Source organism: Pogoniulus pusillus, chromosome 10 (assembly GCF_015220805.1).
Source record: "Pogoniulus pusillus isolate bPogPus1 chromosome 10, bPogPus1.pri, whole genome shotgun sequence".
NCBI classification, from domain to species: domain Eukaryota; kingdom Metazoa; phylum Chordata; class Aves; order Piciformes; family Lybiidae; genus Pogoniulus; species Pogoniulus pusillus.
The window spans coordinates 22,723,105-22,747,827 of NC_087273.1; the positions used below are offsets into that span (position 1 = coordinate 22,723,105).

Consider the following 24,723-nt stretch of genomic DNA (forward strand, 5'->3'; position numbering starts at 1 on the left):
AGAGGTCAAAAATTACATCAATCACCGTCTGCAAATGTTCCAGATCTCTGGGTGAAAAGTGCTGTATAGTGTAAAGCTCTGCATTACCATGAAGATGATGATAATATAAGAGAAGTGATTGCTATCCTTGTTACATGGCAACCAATCCAAAGGCATGGCACCCAAGTCTGTGGGGAAAGAAGCTCTCCTAAGTCACAATGAGATACATAAAGGAGGATCACCAGCCCACTGGAAAAAAAAACACAAGGCTTTTAGTATAATAGAATGAGGGCATGTGAAACCTAATGGATTTCTCTTGATGTAGTTGTCCATACATTTATACTGGGGCAGATTGCTAATGCAACTCTGTTTGCTAAATTTCTACAAGCAATGTGCCAGCTTATGCATTGTGGGCTACACCTAACCACAGGGCTTTTGTTAGTCTCCTGCAGTAACAGAGAAAGTTATGTCACGAAGGAGATTTTTCCTTTCCCTTTTCCTTTTCATGTCAAAAATTACAGAAGGATTCTTTAATCAGCATCTCTTCTGAAATGAGAGCAGTAGAGCTTGAGTTAACTTTGTAGAGGTGTTTTCCATCTATTGCAAGGCAATCCGATTAAAGTTTCACAAGAAGTTGCTAGCTAAGCTTCAGCACTCTGCTTTATATTTATCAAGAAACATGCAAATTGCTTGTATGGCTACTACAGCATCAAATTCTGACATTCCACTGCAATCCATCTATGTAAAGCCTCAATCTTTCAACTTGGAGTACTAGATTCTCAGAGTCCCAGAAGGATGAAGAAAAACATAACCTCAGAAATAAATACCAAACTACCTTTTAGAAGTCTTATTTTATTTATCTTATTACTGAAGCTTGTCACTTGGGCTACTGGTCTGATAAATTTGTGCTGGTTCAAGGCTAATTGGAATATTTTATTGAGAGAAAGTAAATCCTTAGCTGTGAGAAGAAAAAAAAAAAAACAAACACACACAACAACCAGTAATCTATATCCCTCAGTTTTCTTCTGAGAACACAACTAGTCAAAATATAGGTAAGACAGTCAGTTCTCACACACTTCTCAGCTCTCAGTTCTGTTCTGTCCCTTCTTTCTGGTGATCTGGTCTCTGTGGCTGTATGTCCCTTAACTCTCGAATCTGACCTAACCCTTTTTCCTCTAACCTCCTTGTCATCTTTTTGACATCTCAACTCAGATCTCCAGATATATCACATGAGATACACAGGGATTGATCTGGTTACTTCTGAAGGGAGGGAAGGAGGTTTGGGTTGAGAGCCCCTCCTGGGGATTCTGATTTCTGGGAGGAGCATTATATTTCAGTATTACTTTTAGCTTGTATATAACAGTAAATCTTTGTATATATATGCTTGTAAATTGTGCTAAGCTGTAAATATAAATTCATTCCTTAATTCCCAGCCGACTAAGTCTAGTCTGGGTGATTTTATAAGAGTGAGGGGGGTGAGTAAGACCCAAACCATCACAAAGTTCTATATATTTTTCCAGATTGGTATTCTTGAAAAAATAAAATAAAATGGTAAATATTGATATCTGTGTCTCTTGTTAAGCATTCAGCATTTTCTATCCATTTGTTGTGTGCAGTATCTTTAATGTTTATAAATTGAGTAACTGCAACAGCCTTTCAAAATACCAGTTTCTACTTTGTACTGGAAATTAGCTTAAATTTTACTTTGTAAATTTTGCTTTAGAAATTTTAGCTTTGTAAATTTTACCTCCTCTGTGTCCAAGAGTAATATATACCAACAAAGAGGAAAGCAGGGAAGAATGCTAGGAGGCCTGTCTGGCTGACCAAGGAGCTCCTAGACATGCTGGCACACAAAAAGAAACTCTACAAGAAGTGGAAGAAGGGACAGCATGAATGGGGAATATATAAGTGTGCTAGTTTGAAGCTAGCTAGAATGTTTTGGTGAGAAGAACTAGATCATAGGCTGTGAAAGGAAAACAATGGTGATGTCCACTTCCCTCAGAAGTCTCGCTGAGGAGTTTGTGAAGAAGAAATGAAAACATCAGATAACACTCTCACCATGTTTTTTTCTCTCACTCTCGCTTGGGCTGCTGACTGAGCTGCATCTCTCTAACACACCCTCCACTCCCCTTTGCTTCTTAACCTCTTGGCCGAACCTCTATTCTTCCTTAGAACTGGGGTAAGGTTGAGAGGGGCAGGGGGAAGGTGCAGGGGTGGTTGAGAGCCCCTCCTGGAGACACAGGTTTCTGGGAGGGGTGTTGTGTTTCTGTATTACCTTTTACCTTGTATATTTCTGTATGTAATTGTATATACTGTAAATATCTGCTTGTATATTGTGCTGCTGAAAATAAATAAATACATTTATATTCCCAGAGATGACTGAGCCTAGTCTGAGTAATTTCTAAAGTGTGGGGGGGTAGGGTACACGCAAACCATCACACATCTCTACAGATGCTATTCCAAAAGCCCATTTGTGACCCTGAGGATCTTTGAAACAACCTTGTCTCAAAAAGTCAATTCCCAGAATGCAAGGCACATCAAGACCAGTTGCAATAGCTTATTTATGCCTTGCCTTGTCTGGACATGTTTTGCTGTCCAAAGCAGAGGTAAACACGTGGATAAAAGGGGCACAATAGGCCTGGTGCCACAAAGTCTGGTCTGCCCAGGGTCCAGGTTGTATTACATGGTTGTAAACATGTTTGTGTAAGCCCATGCACCCAGCTTATGCTCGCCAGGTGCTAGGCCTGTGTGTTTACCATATTTGGAAGGTCCAGGCCTGTGTCTTTTGCCTATTATGGTATTGTTTGGCTGACTGCCAACCTGATTGGTCATTCTAGTGGCCAAGGGGCCATTAATCTCAGCCCACATTTAATAAATAGAGGCACACAGGTAAACAATGTGTTCAGGCTCCCCCGCATCACATTGCTCACTCTCACTTGCAGCCTTGCTTGCTCACTCGCTCGTTATTAGACTTAAACTCATCAACATTGCTTATGCCTATTTGCTTTGCTGTTATTACAGAGACAGTATCCCCCATAGTCTCCCAGCCAGCTGTGCACACTTGCACACCACTGTGGTGAGTTATCAGGACCAGATCCTTCATTGCTTGCCTTTATCTATGGACCTCAGACTCCAGTGCAACCATGCACTCTATTGCATGCCTGCTGCCTTATCATCACCTGGTAAGCGTGCCACTGCTGCTGAGTTAACCAGGAGCAGACTCACTTGTCTGCACATGATCGGCCTGCTAGCCAGCATGAGACCATGCTCCGACTGCACAGCATCATACTCCTTCTGCACCTGGAGATCCTGCCAACAGTCCCTGGACAGAGTGTCCAGAAGAAGCCAGGAGGAAAAGGGCAGATGATTTGCATCCTTCACCAGGAGACCAAGGTCAGAGACTGTCATTTTCTCCAGAAGCCAGGAAGATTGTCCTTTTCCCAGAAGCTGGGAGGATTCCAGTCTCCAAAATTCCATGGGGCGAAGACTCCCCTGAAAGTTTGGACACTAGTAATAGGCTGTGACATAGCCCCTGGAGGGTGATTGATAATTAATCAGAATTTGTAAGTAAATGCTTAATGCCTCTGTAATTTCTATTGCCTCCTGCCATAGAGCAGAAAGAGCTTTCAGCCATCTGCTGAGCAAATAGTATATAGACCCCAAGTGGCATTAAGCCATGGTGGAAACTCCTCTCTAGTTTTATAGTTTGATGTATGCTAGTTATTAATAAGTTTATGGTGTGATATTAATCTAGGAATGGTCTTCCATAACTGTGTAAGATTCTTTTAATATTAAATTCAGTGGTTGGGGGTGGTGAGTGTTCAGAATATTGAATTTAATAATATATTTTTTTATAACATTTATTATCTCACACTAATTAATTTATCCCCTCTGCCACAATCGGTGTAGGCGGCAGTAATTCCCCTCTGTGACACTGTCAACAGGTCCATGTCCAAGTGGAGGCCAGTGACAAGTGGAGTCCCTCAGGGATCAGTCCTGGGACCAGTCTTGTTCAACATCTTTGTTGATGACATGGACAGAAGTATTGAGTGCACCCTCAGCAAGTTTGCTGATGGCACCAAGCTGTGTGATGCAGCAGACACACTGGAGGGAAGGGATGCCATCCAGAGGACCTGGACAGGCTGGAGAGGTAGGCACAAGCCAACCTCAGGAAGTTCAACAAGACCAAGTGCAAGGTCTGCATCTGGGTTGAGGAAATCCCAGCACAGATACAGGCTGAGATGTATCTCCATCCAGATACAGTGACTGGATGGAGAGTAGCCCCTGAGGAGAGGGACTTGGGGATGCTGGTGAACAAGAAGTTCAACATGAGCCAGCAGTGTGCACTTGCAGCCCAGAGAGCCAACCAGATCCTGGGCTGCATCAGGGAGAAGTGTGGCCAGCAGGTGGAGGAGGTGATTCTCCCCCCCTCTACTCCAGTCTGGTGAGACCCCACCTGGGAGTACTGCATCCAGTCTGGAGCCCCTATTACAAGAAGGATGTGGAGATGCTGGAGTGTGTCCAGAGAAGGGCCGTGAGGATGATCAGATGGCTGGAGCATCTCTCCCATGAGGACAGACTGAAAGAGTTGAGGCTGTTCAGTCTGCAGAATAGGAGGCTCCAAGGTGATCTTAATTGTGGCCTTTCAGTATCTGAAGGGGGCCTACGAAAAAGCTGGGGAGGGACTTTTCAGGATATCAGGTAGTGACAGGACTAGGAGAAATGGAGCAAAAGTGGGAGATGGGTAGGTTCAGTCTGGACGTGAGGAGGAAGTTCTTCAGCATTAGAGAGTGGTGAGAGCATGGAATGGGTTGCCCAGGGAGGTGGTTGAGGTCCCGCCCAGGGAGGTGGTTGAGGTCCCGCCCAGGAGGTGGTTGAGGTCCACCCCTGGAGGTGTTTAAGGGCCAGGCTGGATGAGGCTCTGGCCAGTCTCATCTAGGGTAGGGTGTCCCTGCCCATGGCAGGGGAGGGTGGAAACTATATGATCCTTGTGGTCCCTTCCAACACTGACTGATTCTATGATTATATTGATTCTAGTACTGCATCCATCAGCAGTGGGGCAGCATCCTTGCAGAGTGTCAAAATATGATCCAGCTACAGATGTTCCAGCTGTAGCTTACCAATACCTGGAGAGGGCTTTTGTCCTCTGGCTACTCAACATTGCCAGCAACTGATCTCCTGAAAGCTCACGTGGTGTGATGATCTGGCAGACAGAAGCTGCTGTGGAACCCTAAGTCTTGTCAAGTCATGGAAGCTGTGCCTAGACAGCTGACCCCTGCTTGCTCACCTCTACAATATCTCACACTGCATCAGGTATCTGGCTCCAAGCCCAAGGATAACACCCACTGAAAATACAGCCCTTTGTTTGCTTCATGACTCTGTGGGATTAACCTTTTTTTTTAAATTTTTTTCCCCAAAGAACAAGTTATTTATAATTTATTTGTGCATTGTTCAGGTGAATTATTTTCAACCTACTGATTATTGTTCTGTTCCTGTGCTTTGCCCAACCTCTGGTGTTTGGCTGTCATTGGTGAAGTTTCTGAGCCCTTACTGGCTAACAAACTTTTACAACAGAAGATTAATGAACAGGAAGAAATGAGTTTAGATTAAGAACTTTCAGCTAAATAAATATTTATGAGATTTGTAAAGCTTCTGGGATGCTGGAGCATCTAGCCATCATCTGAGCAATGAAACCTTAGGAAGCAAGCCTCCAAATGAACACCTGTATTTCATACTTATTCTCCAGTCACTTTCTTAATCAACTCTGTTTTTCCTGATAAGTAGTTTCTCACAGTAAGAACAAAGTTTAGTCTAATTGTATCATTTCAAATACTTTCCAATTTTTCTGCAGATTTCTCTTCTTGAATGACATGGGTGCATTGGCTGCTGTTTTTCAAGACCAGAATAAACACATTGTAAAGCAGTTAATAGTGAAGAAAAGCAAGGACAGTAAAAAATAATGTATATTTATAGCAAATTTCTGAATAAAAATAATGTTTAATATTTTACGGAAATAAACCATGTCATATCTGGGTTGTAAGTGCATCCTTATTTTACTGAAAAAAAAACAGATGGTAAGACCAGCTAGCATAGCAATTTAAGTATTAATATTCCTCCCAGTAGGTATTTAACTATGCATGCAAAAAAGTCACTACATCTCCATATACAACTATTGTGGCACACGATCCTGACCCCTATTTGACCTCTAGCCAATAGAGGAGAGAATGCAGAATTTCTTTGTTTCGTTCTCCAGATTGTTGATCAATACAGATTATTTGACATCTATTACATGGACCCACAACCTGAAATGTTAAAGAAGGTTCACAGCTGTGTAAGTAGTACAACAGACAACAAAACCATCTTACTGATCATCATAGTATCTTAAGCATGCCTTGTACACATAACATTTGCTGTGTTCTTTCTCAATGCTTTCATTACTTAAACAGGTCAAGCCCAATTACCCTAAAGTGGTAGATATATGTTGAAAAGGTCTATTGTAAAGATCTCAATAAATATTTAATTAGCTTTTTAATCCTCCTTTCTAAGAAAAACTTTCCCAGAGACAGAATCTGAGAAATTTTGTGTACTTGTATTTCCTTATGGCTTTACTTCATTTGTGGGCTGGCGGGACTATTTACCCAAAAGAGAACTGAATACAAAACTGAGCCAGCACCTAAGGATTTAACCCAGGGAGGATTTTCCTCAGTATGTTTTATATTGTTTTGGTGGAGCTGAAATACAAAATATCTGTCTTCTGTGCATAGCACCTCTAGATAATCAGAATCCAAACTAGGAATTTTCACAAGTTTGCATAATGAGAAGGAATAATGAGATCTGGTGTAACATTATATGTAATACAGAGCATGGATCTTGAAGTAAGTTCTTCTTTGAACTAGGATGTGTTTTCAGAGAAAAAACAACCCTGTAACAAATCTCTTCTTAAAGAACTAAAATTAATAAGAGACATTGCAGTTTCATTTCATATTGCATTCCAAGGTTGTACATTACAGAAACTAACTGTGCTTACAGTATCCCAATATACACTTTCTACTTCTGTAAAATGCGTCATAAATGTCAAATAGGGCAAATAATTTAACCTGACACTCCAAACATTTTCATATGGATCATTCCTTGAGATACCCATCCCATGAGTAGCATCTTCACAGATTCTTTGTTGAAGTTTTTCTCACAGGAAAGCAGTCTGACTCTTCTGTCTAACTCCTCACCCATACAAAGGACATTATGTTGTTAGATACAATATGAGGCATAACATGAAAAAACCTCTGCCAGGCTAGATTTAGAAACATATACTGAATGGAAGATGAAGACAAGGTTGTATGCATCAGAGCGCAGCAAAACAGTGATCATTCACCTTGTATTCATACCTCTTTGGCAATCAATCAGTTGCTTGATAGTGCAACATATACAAGGTAACATTTGGTCTATTATGCTTAACAGCAACCAGCATTCTGCTGTGACGATGCTGGCTAGATATTTACTGTGAACTCTGCCTCAAAACAGTGATTATTATTCTCCTTAGTTGGATAGAGGTGGGAAAATCTTATGAATTACAAGATTTTAAAAAATGTGGTCAAAATCTTTCAATTACATTAAAGTATGTTTGCCACATCAGGTCATCTGCAACAAACTGTACTGCTCCAGTCAAAGCGTATGCAAAAATTGCTGTATCTCTAGTGACTCAAAAGGGTACTTTTTGATAGGACTGGGACTAGGTCAAAGGTTGCACCTGGATCGTAGAGCATCTATTGAAATCTCAGTCCACCTCTTCCCTCTTCAAAGGATTGTGGGCACTGATGGACAATGTTTGCACGGAAACGTTGTATTAGTTCTTCATGTTTCCAGTGTCCCTCTTCCAGTCGTGTCTCCACAGAGTTGACCAGAGGAAAAGAAAAAAGGTTTATGACTGAAACACAAACTAGTTTTATCACTCTAGAATTGTTTTCTCTACCAGCTAATGTCCATACAACAAATGTTTTTACAGAATAACTTGTGAATCGAGTTTTATCGCAAAGACCTATGAAAATGGCACAAGGTATTTAACACTATTAAATATATACTTCAGCTATAATTTGTAGTCCTCCAGATGTCTCTTCCTGAGAGTGTAAACCTGGAACTGTAGGTATGAAAGCATGTAGACAGCGCAATTGTGAACAATGCATAAGAGAAAAATGCCTTTTTAGTTATTGTATATAATGCCTAACCAGCAAAAAATGAAAAAAATCTTTGGACGTTATGGGTAATTTGATTTGGTTGAATGCTTCTAAAAAGAAGTCATGATAGAACTTATTCTGCACATGCTGCAAATGGCAAAGGAACAAAATCAGCTGTAAGTGAAGAAGGAGCTTTGTGAAGACATTTTAGGACAGAATGCCATTCCTCGTATTATTCTTATTTGCCTTTGGGATGGAACAGATCTGCACCAAAGGATAAGCATTTTGGAAAAAAAAAAAAAAGATCTATTTATGGCAGTATCTCCACCTCTTTGCCAGCATTTGTACTGCACAGAGTGTAGTTTTATGTCAGTGCCAAGAACGTATAAGAGACAGACACAGCAGCAACACTGCATAAAAGTATCAGAAATTTGTCTTTGACTTTGAGTATCAGATAAGACAAGTATATAAACTTTCCAAGAGAGTCTTCTCAGCACTATTTTTAGTGGAGAACAGCATTTCTTCTTGCGTTAGAGATTATGAACATGAACAATTTTTTATATTCAATCAGGACATGGTCTGACAACTTCGAGAGGTGACACTACAGCAGAAGCAGAAACCCAAGTAAGCAGGGAAAAAAGTTTTTGTTGCTCCTGGCCCCTATCTGTCCCTCCCTCCCTCTCAGGTATTAAAAAATGAAGGATATACAGTTTAAAAATGTGTTTTGATTAAAATGAGGGAAAATCATTGCAAAAGCAAAGTACAGAGAAAACATCAAGCATTCTTGGAAGAACAGGCCTCTTAGGTGAAAAAAAAGTGTTTGAATATATTGAAAACCATTCAGGATTATCTTATTCAGCAGGTACATCCTCTTTAACATCCTCTTTAACATCTTCATAGATGATCTGGATGAGGGCATCGAGTCAGGCATCATCAAGTTTGCAGATGACACTAAGCTGGGGGGCAGATGTTGCCTGAGTTGGAGGGCAGAAGGGCTCTGAAGCGGGATCTCGACTGCCTGGACAGATGGGCAGAGTCCAATGGGATGGCATTCAATAAGTCCGAGTGTTGGGTGCTGCACTTTGGCCACAACAACCCCATGCAGAGATAGAGACTGGGGTCGGAGTGGCTGGAGAGCAGCCAAACAGAGAGGAATCTGGGGGTGCTGATTGATACTCGCCTGAACAGGAGTCAGCAGTGTGCCCAGGTGGCCAAGAGGGCCAATGGCATCCTGGCCTGCATCGGGAATGGTGTGGTCAGCAGGAGCAGGGAGGTCATTCTGCCTCTGTACTCTGCACTGGTTAGACCACACCTTGAGTACTGTGTCCAGTTCTTGGCCCCTCAATTTAAGAAGGACACTGAGATGCTCGAGTGTGTCCAGGGAAGGGCAACGAGGCTGGTGAGAGGCCTCGAGCACAAGCCCTACGAGGAGAGGCTGAGGGACCTGGGATTGTTTAGCCTGGAGAAGAGGAGGCTCAGGGGTGACCTTATTGCTGTCTACAACTACCTGAAGGGTGGTTGTGGCCAGGAGGAGGATGCTCTCTTCTCTCGGGTGGCCAGCTCCAGAACGAGAGGACACAGCCTCAGGCTGTATCAGGGGAGATTTAGGCTCGAGGTGAGGAGAAAGTTCTTCACTGAGAGAGTCATTGCACACTGGAATGGGCTGCCCGGGGAGGTGGTGGAGTCGCCGTCCCTGGGGCTATTCAGGACAGGATTGGACATGGCACTTGGTGCCATGGTCTAGCCTTGAGCTCTGTGGTAAAGGGTTGGACTTGATCTATGAGGTTTCTTCCAACCTTGGTGATACTGTGATACTGTGATATGCTTAAGGTAAACTACCTGTGAAGACTTTTGGTCAAAACACACAACCCCAGCTCTCATGGTTCATAAGGGCTCCAGTAGCTTGGAGGTAGAAAGTGGGATGGGAAGCTGAAGGGCTACAGATTTTTCTTTGAGATCCCACAAGCAATCCCATGGCTGAGACATGATTTGTAAAGATTGCAGGAGATTGGAGCCAACAGAAGTTCTGGACTGTGCTGATGCTAAAACAGACAGGAATTAAAACAACAGCTAGTCATGAATGAGTTCAGTTGTGATGTTCTGCTTCCTTAGTTTTGCTTGGAGCTTGGGTGCTGTGTAGTCTCTAGTTTTGAATACATTTTGTGATAGGTGTCTGCTGCTCCATCTGATGCTGGTGAAGGTATCAGTAGGCCCTGTCACCTCAGAACTGGGCCTGCAGCATCCTGAGCCAGCTGCTGAAAACCACTGAATTTCTACTATTTTATCCACTGTTGTTGATACTGCTAGTCTCTCCGTCTTCAAAATGCTCAGGCTCACCTCCAGAAATACCTTACCTCTCCTGTACCTATCTTCAGCCCTCAGAACTGCTTTAATTGCTTTCAGCATGTATCTGAGTAAATGTTCACTGGCTGGATGACAGGTACCTTCATCCTGCAGATCTGAAAAAAGGACCTATTTTGAAAATTAATGTAATTTGCCAAAGTCAGCATAGGTACTTTTGATTTCTTACAGTAGTAGGACCTGCAATGCAGAATACATTACATATATTTAACAACCAAACTTCAAAATGAGTATTTGCATCTTCAGGGGCATGCTTTCAACAAGAACATTTGAGCATGAAGCCAGGACATGGGATGTGTCATGGTGGTAGCCTGTAAGTGCAACACAGGAGAGACAGATGTTTCCATTTACATGTATCTCTCCAGCAGTATGCTGCAGTCTAATTTTTAAAATAGTTGCTGTTCCTGTCTTAGATCACCACTCAAGAGCCAAGTTGAAATCATAAAATTAATTTCTACATATGTGTGGTGGTTTGGGTGTTACTTGCGCCCCCCAGCAGCTCTGGAAATTGAATGAAGCTTTATATTTACAGCTTAGCACAATATACAAGCAGATATTTACAATATATACAATTATATACAGAAATTATACAAAGTTAAAAGGTAATACAGAAACACAACACCCCCTCCCAGAAACTTGAGTCCCCAGCAGGGGCTCTCAATTGCCCTTCCACTTTCTCCCACCCCTCTTTACCTTGCCACAGACATTGCCTTGTGCCCAAGGAAGATTGGAGGGTCAGCCAGGGGATTAGGAAGCAGATGGATTAGTCACAAAGATGGCAGGTTAGGTTAGAGAGAGAAATGCTGAGCCCAAAGCCCAGGCAGTGACTCTGTTATCTATATTTACATTCTTGTTCTTATCCATCTCAGCAAGCTTATGAGTGAAGTAGACATCACCATTGTTTCTCTTTCACAGCCTATAATCTAATTCTTCTCACCAAAACACTCTAGCTAGCTTCAGACTAGTACATATGGAAGACAGAAACAAAAAGAAATTATTAAAACTCAGTTGAAGACTGATTTTTTAATGAAACTTAGCATATTTCCATTAAACAAAACTAAAACTCACAATCAAGATGCTAAGTAACACTTTCTACACAGGAAAAAAAAACCCATTTAATAAAGACTCATGGTCAGATTCTCAGAAGTACATTGCACAGTTCAATATTTGGAAAGTATGTACACCTTGATTTAGTAATTTGTCATTGTTTTACTCCTGTTATTCCTGTTTTCCTTTGTTACTCCTTTTCCCTTTACTTTGTTACTCTTCTGCTGTTTAGTAACAGTGCAGAATGAGGATACATTGAATTAATTTCTGCTGCACCCTCAAGAAGTACTCCATGGCAAAAGAGGGTGGAGTTTTCTAACTAGTGCTGCAGAGTGAACAGTAAGATGCTTCTCAGGCACCTTGACAGTTCCAGTCACATTTGGAATTTCCTTTGATGAAAAGGAGATTACAAACCTAGTTGTACTAGAAGACCTTAGACATAAAATCAGTGGATCATCTGACATTGCCTCTTTTACCAGTTCCTTGTCCTTCTTCAACCTCGTTTGCGGTTTACTCTGGTTCCTTATTCTTAATCTCTGCACTCTAATCCCATGTATGGAAGGCACCTCACTGAGTACCATTATGAAGAAAGTTCAGTCTGACTACGGGATGCATATATGAGTGCTGCTATTTTAAGGAGGCGACCCAGATAGTCAAGCCTCAAATGAAGGCATTAATTGTCATTGAAAAACCTCAGTCAAAATGGCTGAGATGCTTTTCCATTAATTTTATCCAGAAAAGCACCACTGTGATAGCCTAAAATTCCCCAGATGTCTTTCTTAAATAAAGGAAACTCTCAGACAATGCAAGCTCCAGTGGGCTTAAATCCTGAAGCTATATGTGTATCTTCCTTGCGTATACATATACTTCCTTCTAATCGAAACACAAATTTCAATGCCTGTTTTGTGAATGACTACAAGGAAAGAAGACAAGTCCAAACAGAAGCAGGGAATTTTGGTAAGACATGAAAAGTGGTTTGAAACACAGTAGTACTCCCCACTATCAGAAATCATGAATTTACAACATTTTGAGATTGTAGAGCATTACCACTCTGGACAAGAGATTCTCAGTCACTCTCTCTTGCTTTCCAACTCTAAAGTGTGCTGGTGTACCTTTGCTTGTTTTTGGGATTCCAGACACTATTTCCCCTTTCCCTTTCTTTCTCCTTCATATATATACTGCTGCAATCTGACATGTTTGTAGTGGGGGAATAAAATACTTTGTGTAAATCAACTAATCAACTAAGAAAACTCTCTGCCTTCTTTCCCCTCCCTGCCTTATCTCTTGGTGAGGAGCTGGGAGGGGGATGCAGGGGATTTTATTTCATTCTCACACTAAAATCATAACAGGGGCTCAGAGACTAATGTGGGCCTATGGGATACCTCAAGGGCAGAGTCTGTCCAATTTGAGCCTGTCTGAATTGTATTCAAGAAACAACTTTCTGTTGCCAGTACATGAAAATGTAGTTGGTAATGAGTTTCTTATCTTAGAACTGTGGGATGGCTCAGTGTTCCATTTGCTGCTTCTGTCTCCAATTTTTGTTCATGTAAAGCCAAATTCAAAGAAGAAATTAAGTGAATCCAATACTGCAAGTAGTTTAAAAATATTTCTGTTGGAGGTTCCTGCTCTTAAATCTTCCCATAGGAAAGAAATAATAGCAAGTAGCAAGAGTTTGTATTTTCACCTGCCAGATTATTTAGGTTGAGAAAACCCAATTATTCTTATTCTTCCACAAGCAGAAGTTGAGTGGTTCCCAATAATCTCTTGCCACCAATTAATTTGACTAGAATTTTGATTTGCAGAATCACATAACTGTAGGAGTTGGAAGTGATGTCCAGAGATCATCTAGTCCAACCCTCCTGCCAAAGCAGGGTCACCTAGATCAGGTTGCACAGGAATGTGTTTAGGTGGTTTTGAAAGCCTCCAGAGAAGATGACTTCAGAACCAGTCTGGGCAGCCTGGTCCAGTGTTCCAGCATCCTCAAAGGAGTTTTCCCTTATAGTATCATAGACTTTTTTTGTGTTGGACTGTCAGATAGATTATGTTCTAGCATTAAATTAAAGAATTCAGAAGTCATGCAGGAATGAGTTAATTACAGCCATTGAGTACCTTTATATTTGGCAAACATTGCGAAAGTACACTATCTCTAAATTTCCCTATTTAACAGTAACTATACCTGGCATCCTTATGGCAAGATTCTGGATGTTACCCTTGCAGAAATATGTTCTTTAAGGCTGTATAATGCTTGCTACATTTATCAGAAGGTATTGTGCTTCATTCGCAAAAGAGAGTGAGATCCTTTGTAGTAGATGACTGGACCTACAAAAACAAATCCAACATTCTAAAAATATCATTAAACCACAGGAAGAACTATCACTAGCAATTTCACTACTTTTCCCTTCTGGACCTCTCATTCATTCTTCACTTACAGACATGATTAGTGCAACTCCAAGAGGATTACAAGAATCATTCTCTAAACTTGTAAATGTAAATGATACAAATGTACTTAGAAACTGAAGATAGAGCCTGAGACTTTAATAGGTTTGTAAACAGTTTACAAGAACAGTATCTATGGATTCTTCAATGCACTTTGTTAACTTGATTCTTTTTATAAAGAAATTCACCCTAAGAATACAGTCTTTGTTTATTGATGTTCATAATCATTGTTCAAAATGAGCATTGAGTTTCCAGACAAAATCATGGGCATGATAATTAAAAAAAAACCCAAATAACCAAAAACCCCAGACTGGCATATCTGTAAATTTTCACCAAATTTAAGAAGTAGAAGGACAGTGCAAACAGTTTATGTATTAATCTACTCTATGAAACCTACTAGATCAATACAGATGACTCATTTTAATAGGATCATTATATAGTTGGTATGAAGTCCATGTGTGTGATGTTTACTAAGTGAGAAATCACAAATATTTTTAAGAATGACAACGTACCTTCTGCATTTTTCTGACGTGACCTATTTTTCATGTCTGAACATTGTTGTATTAAGCGACATGGACGACCAAGAAACATAGAGAACCAGCTTGCAAGTGTTTCTCCGCAGTCATATGTTTTTACCCTGAGATGAGAAAAAGTGGGACTTAATAAAATTTGATTGCCCAAGCATTAATTTGCACAACTAAAACCAAAACCAAATCATTATGTTTATTCTGCCTTTTTTCAGCACAAAATACAGAATCCATATGGTCTTACGAGTGTCTGATGTGAAGTTTTGCATAATTTTGTATACCCATTTCCCCAACTTTATTCTGTTACTCTTGAAATTAACGTTCACAACTTCAGTACTAGAGTCAAACCGAAGGAGGGTGAGGGTGGTAGGCCAGAGAGAGGGGTAAAGCCAGCAGCCCATCTGAAGCATATGGACACCAATGCATGCAGTATGGGTAACAAACAAGAGGAGATGGAAGCTTTAGTATAAGAGGAAAACTACATTGTTGTCACCATTACAGAACTGAGATGGGATGACTCACGTAACTGCAGTGCTGTAGTCAATGGCTACAGACTCTTCAGGAGGGACAGGAAAAGGAGAAGGGGTGAAGGAGTGGCCCTATATGTTAGGGATGCTCTGGATGTCATGGGGGTAGAAATCAAGGATGATCAACTTGAGTCTTTATGGGTGAGAATTAAGGGGAAGGCCAACAAGGCTGACATCCTTATTGGAGTCTGTTATAGCCCACCCAACCAGGAGGAAGAGGTTGATTTATTATTCTTTAAGCATCTGGAGGCTGCCTCAAGATCACCTGCCCTTGTTCTGTGGGTGACTTTAACCTACCAGACATCTGCTGGGACTTTAACACTGCAGAGAAGAGGCTGATGGGAGATGTGGTCGTCAGAAGTTGCCTGGGATCCAGTGATCATGAAATTATTTATATGGAGTTTTCAATATATGGTGAAACCAGGAGGGGCATCAACAGAACCTCCACACTGGACTCCACTGGCAGCCCTTAAAAACAAAGGGGTCCAGGAAGGTTGGATCTACTTCAAGACAGAACTCCTGAAGGCACAGGAGCAGGCTGTCCCATTGTGCCAGAAGATGAGCCAATGAGGGAGACAGCCAGACTGGATGGGCAAGTAGCTTCTGAAGGAATTAAGGGAAAAAAAAAAAAAAGAGGGTGTATGACCTTTAGAAAAAAATGGAGGCATCCCAGGAAGAGTTCAGGATGTTGCTAGGTCTTGCAGGAAAAAAAATAGAGAGGCAAAAGCCCATTCAGAACTTAGACTGGCCACTGCTGTTAAGGAGAATAAAATAATGTTTCAATATTAACGGCAAAAGAAGGGGCAAGGACGACCTTCAGTCCTTATTAGATGGAGAGTGGAATATAGTGACAAAGGATGAGGAAAAGGCAGAGATGCTTAATACCTTCTTTACCTCAATCTTCAATAGTGGGACAGATTTTCTCCAGAACAATTGGCCTCCTGAACTAGCAGATGGAGTCAGGGTCCAGTATAGTCCCTTTGTAATTGTGGCCGTTTGAGCTGATCCTCTAGCTCAGACATAGGGGAGAGATGAACATTCCAGGGATAGGGCACATAAATGGCAACAATAGATAAATTAATACAATTTCATTGGAGCATCAAGAACTTAATGTCAAGAAGCACAGCTTGTTCTCCCCCTTCTCCCGCTGGCTTCGGCTGCTTCAGCTTCGCCTATCTTCCCCGGCTGCTGTTTTGGCTACTGCTGCTTCTGCTGCTTCGCCGCCGCTTGACCCCTCCCCCATCTCCCTTAAGGTTATTGTATTGTTTTTTTTTTCCCTTCCTTCCTTCTCTAGTTATTATCTCTCTTTACATTGTTATACTTATACTATAAGAAAATACAATTTCATCTTTCCCTGACTTTCAAAAAAAGAAGGGGGGTTTGTGTTGTGAATTTTCTTCCTGGGGGAGGGATCAGCCTAAACCCGGGACAGTAATCCAGAAGGAAGAAGTAAGGGATGTGCTGAGCCACTTGGATCCTCACAAGTCCATGGGACCAGATAGGATCCATCCTAGGGTGCTGAGTGAGCTGGCAGATGAGCTGGCCAAGCAGCTCTCCATCATTTATCAACAGTCTTGGCTCACTGGAGAGGTCCCCAAAGACTGGGAGCTGGCCAATGTGATGCCCATCCACAAGAAGGGCTGGAAGGAGGAGCCAGAAAACTGTCAGCCTGACCTCAGTGCTGTAGCCAGGTGGGGGTTGGTCTCTTCTCCCAGACAACCAGCAAGAGAACAAGGCGACACAGTCTCAAGTTGTGCCGGGGGAAGTATAGACTGGATGTTAGGAGGAAGTTCTTCAGAGAGAGAGCGATTTGCCATTGGAATGGGCTGCCCAGGGAGGTGGTGGAGTCAACGTCCCTGGAGGTTTTCAAGTAGAGCCTGGATTGGGCACTTAGTGTCATGGTCTAGTTGACTGGATAGGGCTGGATGCTAGGTTGGACTGGATGATCTCGGAGGTCTCTTCCAACCTCGCTGATTTTATGATTCTATGATTCTAATTTCATTTTATACATAAAATTACTGTGGAATAAAGGATTAAAAAAATCATCAGATGCTGATACTGAAGTACAATAGCCATTAGCCCATATTACAACATTACAATACAGTATTACTAAAACATTCCTCTCTGGTCTGTGCTCTTCTACTAAAACAAGGAGAAATCACCTGGATTGAGTTAAATATTGGCCCACTGTGACACACTCTGTAATTTGTAATGATCCCATTAGGTACAACGATGTTAATTCCCCAATTCGATTCATGTTAGTACAGGTAATTCATGTTTAAAACATGGGACTACACATCTCTCTATCTAAATGATGAGTTCCATTGTTTAGCAAGTTATGCAAGGGCTGAGAATATATTTAACTTCTTTACCTGGATGTATTGTCTCCTAGAGGGACCTTTGATAACACCTCTCTCAGTTCAGGTAAAGCACATATTAGACCACTACAAAGAACATACTACGCTTACCTTTAGAATTTCTCATACACATTAATAACTTAATGCCAATCGTTTGAAAACTAGGCAACTTAGTTTAAGTCAGTTGTCTGGGGTTCCCCTTACAGATACTTGGAAACAGTTAAGTAATTCAAGCAAGGTCCAAGTGTAAAGGTCCTGGACCCCTGGGTCTGTGCAAATCCCAAGCACAAATGCCAGGCTGGGTGGCAAATGGCTGGAGAACAGCCCTGAGTAAAAGGAACCTGGGGGGTCCTGGGGTTATGAAAAGCTCAACATGAGCTGGCAGTGTGCAGCGTGCAGCCCCGACAGCAAACCATGTGCATAGGCTAGCCAGCAAGAGTAGCATGGCCAGCAGGGCAAGGGAAAGGATGGCTTCGCCCCTTTATTCTGCTCTCCTGAGACCCCACCTGCAATACTGTGTGCAATTCTGGAGCCCCCCCAACACAAGAAGGACATTGGAACTGTTGGAGCAAGTACGGAGGAGGCCACGAAGGACCGTCAGAGAGGCTGCTGCTCTTTGGTATTGATTGGTTTGTGCCTCAGATAATTTATAACATTTATAGAGGAATAAACAAGCACAGATGAAGACTAAATATTGATTCTCAAGGGATATAATACATACATTTATGCACAACAGGCTCAGTTCACCTCTGTTTTCAACTACACCTTTGTCTTCTACAAGAGATATCCCGTCCCTTGGGGGTCTTTGATATTGTGGCCTGTCAAAAATAAGGCTGTGACCTATCCTGTTTCAGTCTTCTACAACATCAGTAACCTTAACACCACTACTTCTACTTCAATCTGTCCACTGTTAGAGATTATACTGGAAAGCTATAGCCCTCTGGCGTGAGCAGCACATGCTGAAAGACAGCCCCTGCTGAGATGAAGGCTGACACTGACTAATTGCTTCTCTCTGCTCTCACTCACCTGTGTGAACAGACTTTACTCTCACACATCATGGCCTCTTTTCCAGTATTTTCTCCCAGTGATACAGATATTGGGTCCATTCCTAGATGGGAAGAGAGGAAACTATATTTGAAATCCCCATATTTATGCAAAAAATATGAAAAAAAAATTATTTTTGCTCCTGTTCACAATTACAGCGGCTTCCCACATAGAATGTGACTTTTTCCTTTCTTTTTGCTAGAATTATAGTCTCTTCCTGCAGGTGGCTCCAAATGATAAGGAATAACACCTGCAGAAAACCTTGTACTCAAACCACATTAAGTAATCTATAATTTTAATGAGTAACTTCATTCTCTATGTTTTTCAGACAAGGAAACTGGCACAGAATTACTACCTTAGTCAAGGGTCTTGTTGAAAGTAATTTTACCACTGCTGTGTCCCCTTTGGAAAAGCAGGATATGAGGTTAATCACTGTTGAGTTGTGTTTTCTTGGAGTGGTGTGATGGAGTAATAAGAAAGAGGAAAGATGGAGGGCTGTGGAGGAAAGAAATATAAAGTACCATAGCTTAAAGACAAAATGAATGGAAACCACTAAGGAGACAATTATTCCCATCTGCATATGTTCAAGTTTAACCCTGGTAAAGATCTATTTTAATAGTTTCTTTCATAGGCTTGTTATCTTGAACAGAACGAGTCTAAGAGATGTAAGAGTACTGGGGCTTGATAGAGCTGGACTGTTTTCCTTTCTGTTAATTGAAAGCAATAATCTGAAATGATGTGCAGCTGTAATGAATCCAACTCCCATTATGCTGCAATACTGTGGTAGTTTGAGGGATCCTAGATCTCCCTTAACAAAATCATAGGGACAGAGGCCCATCCCAAGGGGATGGACCTGCTCATCCCAGGATATTGTAATGTTGTTATTCTGTCTTCTGGTGTCACAGCTTAAAAGATAGTGCCTGACTGACCTCTTTCTCTTCTCTTCCCTGACTTTCTTCCCTTCACTTCTCTGAGAACAGCATGCTCTTATCTCATGGTTCATGGGGGAGATGGATGGCAGGGAATTGAGCTGCATCATTGCAGCCCACTGAGGCCTTGTAGGCCCCAGCTGGGGAGGGCAGTTTTGGCCTATCCTAAGGCCAACTGAGGGTGGAAGGGGTGGAGGATTCTGGAAGCCCAGTTTGGGCCTAATAGGTTTTTATTGTACTTATTCTACCTGATTGCCTTTTGTATATTGTGCTAGTTTGAAGCTGGCTAGAATGTTTTGGTGAGAAAAACTAGATAATTGGCTGTGAAAAGGAAAACAATGGTTATGTCTACTCCCCTCACAGTTCACTGAGAGGTATGGGAACAAGAAGGGAAAACATTAGATAACACTTTCGCCATTTTGCCTTCACTTTCGGGCTGGGCTTTGGCTGAGCTGCTATCTTCCCTAACCTCACCTAGCTTCTTAACCTCTTGGCTTGAACCATCTTTTCCTCCCTTAGGACTGGAATAAGGTTAGGAGGGGCAGGGGGAAGGTGCATGGCCAGGTGGTTGAGATCCCCTCCTGGGGATTCAGGTTTCTGGGAGAGGGGAGTTGTGTTTATGTATTACTTTTTAACTTGTATATTTCTGCATATAACTGTATAATACTGTAAATATCTGCTTGTAGATTGTGCTTAGCTGTTAAATAAATAGCCTCTAATTTATATTCCCAGAACCGGCTGAGTCTAGTTTGGCGTAGCCTTCTAAAGTGTGGGGGGGGTGGGGAACACCTAAAACCACCACAATCATATACTCCTTGTAAATAGAAATCCTCTTTAAACTTTCAATTCAGCCATGCAGTATTCCTCATTCTTACCTTTCTGGGAAAGGGGGTAGCGAGTAAATCTTCTGTCCTCCCAGTACTGGATAGAGCTCATGGCCCTCAAACTAGGACAAATATAAACCAGGAAAGACCTCAGCTTTATAACAGCATGCTTCAGTTTCACTAACTAGTTCCTGTTTATGTTATTGCCGTGGAAATAAGAATCAAGAATCAAACCTCTGTGATATGGTGAAATTAAATTTCTTTTCTGTTCTGAAGGAATAATGAAAGTCATATACCAATATCACTATATAACAAATTCTCAGCTCTGTCCCATGCAAGTTTTCAATACAGAAAGATATCTATTCCACTTTTAGGCTAAGGATATTAGTATACTTCTGAAGTGAAGACAGAAAAGCTGAGTTCACCTTAGGAAATTAATAAACATGTAAATGATAAATGCATTTGACTGGCTTGCAACAACTTGAGAAAAGAAATCAATATTATCATGTTGTAAATAAGAACTAATAGTCTAGTACTTCTCGAAGAAGATTAAACCATCAGCATCTTTCCTTCTAGAAATGAGGAATTTGAAAGCTTTCATCCTGTATGCATCTTCAGCTATAATATATATTTTAAAAATACTTTATAAGCAAGACACACTCAGAAAATCTCTTAAAATTGAGTCACAGGGCTTTAAACAGTTTTGTACACCAGCAAGTGTATTACATTTTCATTGAACCGTGCACATTTTACAGTGATGTTTAGATCAGTTAAACATTGCTAATTACAATTTTATTCTATCCTAAGGAAAAAATATCAGAATATTGGAAGTTACTAAAAATGTAAAAGCTGTAGTTCTCCACAATCATTTGCTTGATAATAACATTCACAGATGTGCTCACAATAGTAATACATATTAAAAATATCTTGTCTTTATAGCTCCTATTTTTGGTCAATGAGACTGAAATGCAAATTCTTCATCTATATTCTTTCATCAGTGTATGCATTTGATTCCCATTATTTTTACTGATAATAACACATGACTACCTTGAAGGCACAATAAACCCCATGAAATGCAATTAGTTTGGTTTTGGTAGCATCTTTCTACTACAATATTTTGAAGAGCCTTCACAATACTCAAAGTTTCTCCCTCACTGCAGTGACAAACTAATTCCAATTTGCCAGAGTAATACTGACAGCTGAAATGGAAAGAAAGAAATTAGTCTTCTTCAGACATGTAATCTCAGCTAAATTATATTGGTTTTATTTTTATGTTGGTCATCCACAAGCCCAGTGTTCCCCAGATGGAGCAGCATGATATTTCCATGGATTCCAAATCAAATAGTACAGCTTCTAGAAATATAGGCATTTGCTCCTGCCCAACTTTAAGTTATGGGGAGCTTAACCATTTATTGCTTCAGCTGAAATACAAGAAGCTGTCTTTTTTTCGCAGGAGCTTATTTAGTTACACACGGCAAGAGAATTTTTTTTTAAAAAAAAACAAGAACCAAAAAAACAGAAGCAAACATGATAAACCCAAGAAAAACAAACAAACAAACAAACAAAAACCCCAAAACACCAAAGTATTAGCCATGGTTGTAACCCAGCCAAGTACTGTGGCTATGAAAACTGTGGATGCCTAGACTGGTGCCTTGTGGACACCTAGCTGCAGAGAATGCATGAGCCTAGCATTTGGAATGGAAGGTGGCGTGTATGAAACCTGTGTGAAGTGCAAGCAGGTGAGTGATATGCTCAGTATGGTGACTGGGCTAAAGGAGGAAGTTGAGAGAATAAGGTCTATATGGGATTGTGAAGGGGAAATTGACTGGTGGAGCCAGTCTCCCAAGGGAGAGACAGTAGTAGAGCATTCCATTTCCTCTTGCTATCCAGAAAAAACAAGGAGGAGACCCAGGAGATGAGGGGGAGTGGAGACAGGTCTTCCCTTACAGAGGCAGCAGAGCCCCCTCCCGATCTCAGTTTTCTCAGTCTTACCAGCTACACTTGCACAACAGATATGGGGCACTAGAAACCAAGGATTGGGCAGAGGACGATGGAGGAGAAAGTCCACATGCTCAGTTGCTCAATGTGAGTCAGTCAGCACCAAGAAATAGGACTAATGCAACAAAGAGAAAAAGGAGTGTGATAGCTGTAGGGGATTCACTTCTGAGAGGAACAGAGGGACCAATATGTAAGACAGGCCCCACGCATAGAGATGTGTTCTGCCTACACACAGCTTGGGTTAGGGATGTGCCCAGGTGGCAAGAGAGCCAGTGGCATGCTGGCCTGCATCAGGAATGGTGTGGTCAGCAGGAGCAGGGAGGTCATTCTGCCCCTGTACTCTGCACTGGTTAGACCACACCTTGAGTACTGTGTCCAGTTCTGGGCCCCCCAGTTTAGGAGGGACATTGAGATGCTTGAGCATGTCCAGAGAAAGGCAATGAGGCTGGTGAGAGACCTCAAGCACAAGCCCTACGAGGAGAGGCTGAGGGAGCTGGGATTGGTTAGCCTGGAGAAGAGGAGGCTCATGGGAGCCCTTATTGCTGTCTACAGCTACCTGAGGGGAGGTTGTGGCCAGGAGGAGGTTGCTCTCTTCTCTCAGGTGGCCAGCACCAGAACAAGAGGACACAGCCTCAAGCTACACTGGGGGAAATTTAGGCTTGAGGTGAGGAGAAAGCTCTTTAGTGAGAGAGTCATTGGATACTGGAATGGGCTGCCCAGGGAGCTGGTGGATCCGCTGTCCTTGGAGCTGTTCAAGACAGGATTGGACGTGGCACTTGGTGCCATGGTCTAGCCTTGAGCTCTGTGGTAAAGGGTTGGACTTGATGACCTATGAGGTCTCTTCCAACCTTGGTGATACTGTGATACTGTGAAAATTCCTAGCCTGGTACACTCTATGGACCATTACTTGTGATTGATCTTCCATGTAGGAGGAGAAGAAATAATGACAGTTAATCCCAGAAAAATAAAAAAAGACTTCAGGGCCTTGGGATGATTAGTACAAGACTCAGGAGCACAAATAATCTTCTTTTCTATTATTCCTACGGACAGAGACATTGGATTAAACATCAGCACTACAGACTTTAAACACAATGGCTCCTGTGGATGGGTGTCACCACCATAAATTTGGGTTGAAAACAGCACTATCTATACAGCACCAGGGGATGTTCACAGTAATCATAGAATCACCCAGGTTGGAAAGAGGACCCCAAGATTATCCAGTACCACACCTAGCACCCCAGGCCTAACCAGTCACAACTAGACCATGACACTAAGTAGCCCCGATCCCAGGCTTTGCTTGAAACACCTCCAGAGGATGGTGAACCACCACCCGTCCCTGGGCAGAGCCCATTCTCAAATGGACAAATCACTCCTCGTCTGTAAGAGAACTTCCTCCTAACATCCAGCCTATACATCCCCCCCAGCACAACTTGAGACTGTGTCCCCTTGTTCTGTTGGTGGTTGTCTGAGAGAAGAGGTCAAACCACCACCTGGCTACAAATGTCCCTTTGGTCAGGTAGTCGTAGACAGCAATGAGGTCACCCCTGAGCCCTCCTCTTTTCCAGGCTAAACAACCCCAGCTCCCTCAGCCTCTCCTCATAGGGTTTCTGTTTCCAGGCCCTTCACCACGCCCTTGTTGCCCTTCTCTGGACACGTTCTAGTACCTCTCTTGAATTGAGGGGCCCAGAACTGGACACAGTACTCAAGGTGTGGCCTGACCAGTGTTGAGTACAGGGGAAGAGTAACTTTTCCCTCGTCCTACTGGCCACACTGTTCCTGATACAGGCCAGGATGCCACTGGCTCTCTTGGCCACCTGGGCACTCTGATGGCTCATCTTCAGCCTACTTATGTACCAGTAACCCCCCAGGTCTCCCAGCCACTCGTCCCCAGCCTGTAGCAATGCTTGGGGTTGTTGTGGCCAAAGTGCAGAACCCTGCACTTGGCCTTGCTAAATCTCATCCCATTGGCCTCTGCCCACCCATCCAGCCTGTCCATGTCCCTCTGCAGGGCTCTCCTACCTTCCAGCAGATCAACACCTGCTCCTATCTTGGTGTCATCTGCAAACTTAGTGATGCTGGACTCAGTCGCCCTCATCCAGATTATCAATAGAGATGTTGAACAGGACTGGGCCCAGCACTGATCCTTGGGGAACACCACTAGTGACTGGCTGCCCAACTGATGTGAATGGTGCCTCATGCACTCTCTGGGCTCGGGCCATCCAGCCAGGTCTTGACCCAGAACAGAGTGAATCTGTCCAAACCACAAGCTTCCAGGTTGGCTAGGAGCTTGTTGTGGCAGAACAGTGTCAAAGGCTTTTGCTGAAGTCCAGGCACACTACATCCACAGCCTTCCCCCACATCCCCAGGTGGGTAACCTGGTCATAAAAGGAGATCAGGTTGGTGAGGCAGGGATGCCCCTTCCTAAACCTCATGCTGGCTGGGCCTGATCCCTTGGCCACATCCTGTAGGTGCTTTGTGATGGCACACAAGATGACCATGTTCCATCACCCTTGCCTTGCACTG

General features: G+C 42.3%; 1 protein-coding gene across 1 annotated transcript in view; it reads right to left on the bottom strand.

The window, feature by feature from the left end:
• Positions 1-14,426: 14,426 nt before the first annotated feature.
• MOCOS (molybdenum cofactor sulfurase) overlaps positions 14,427-24,723 on the bottom strand; it is a 205,353-nt gene continuing 195,056 nt past the window's right edge. The window contains exons 10-11 of the mRNA XM_064150359.1: positions 18,432-18,513; positions 14,427-14,631 (exon numbers count right to left, since the gene is read on the bottom strand). Of these exons, the coding sequence (XP_064006429.1) occupies positions 14,427-14,631; positions 18,432-18,513 (287 nt within the window). The remainder of the gene's footprint in view (positions 14,632-18,431; positions 18,514-24,723) is intronic.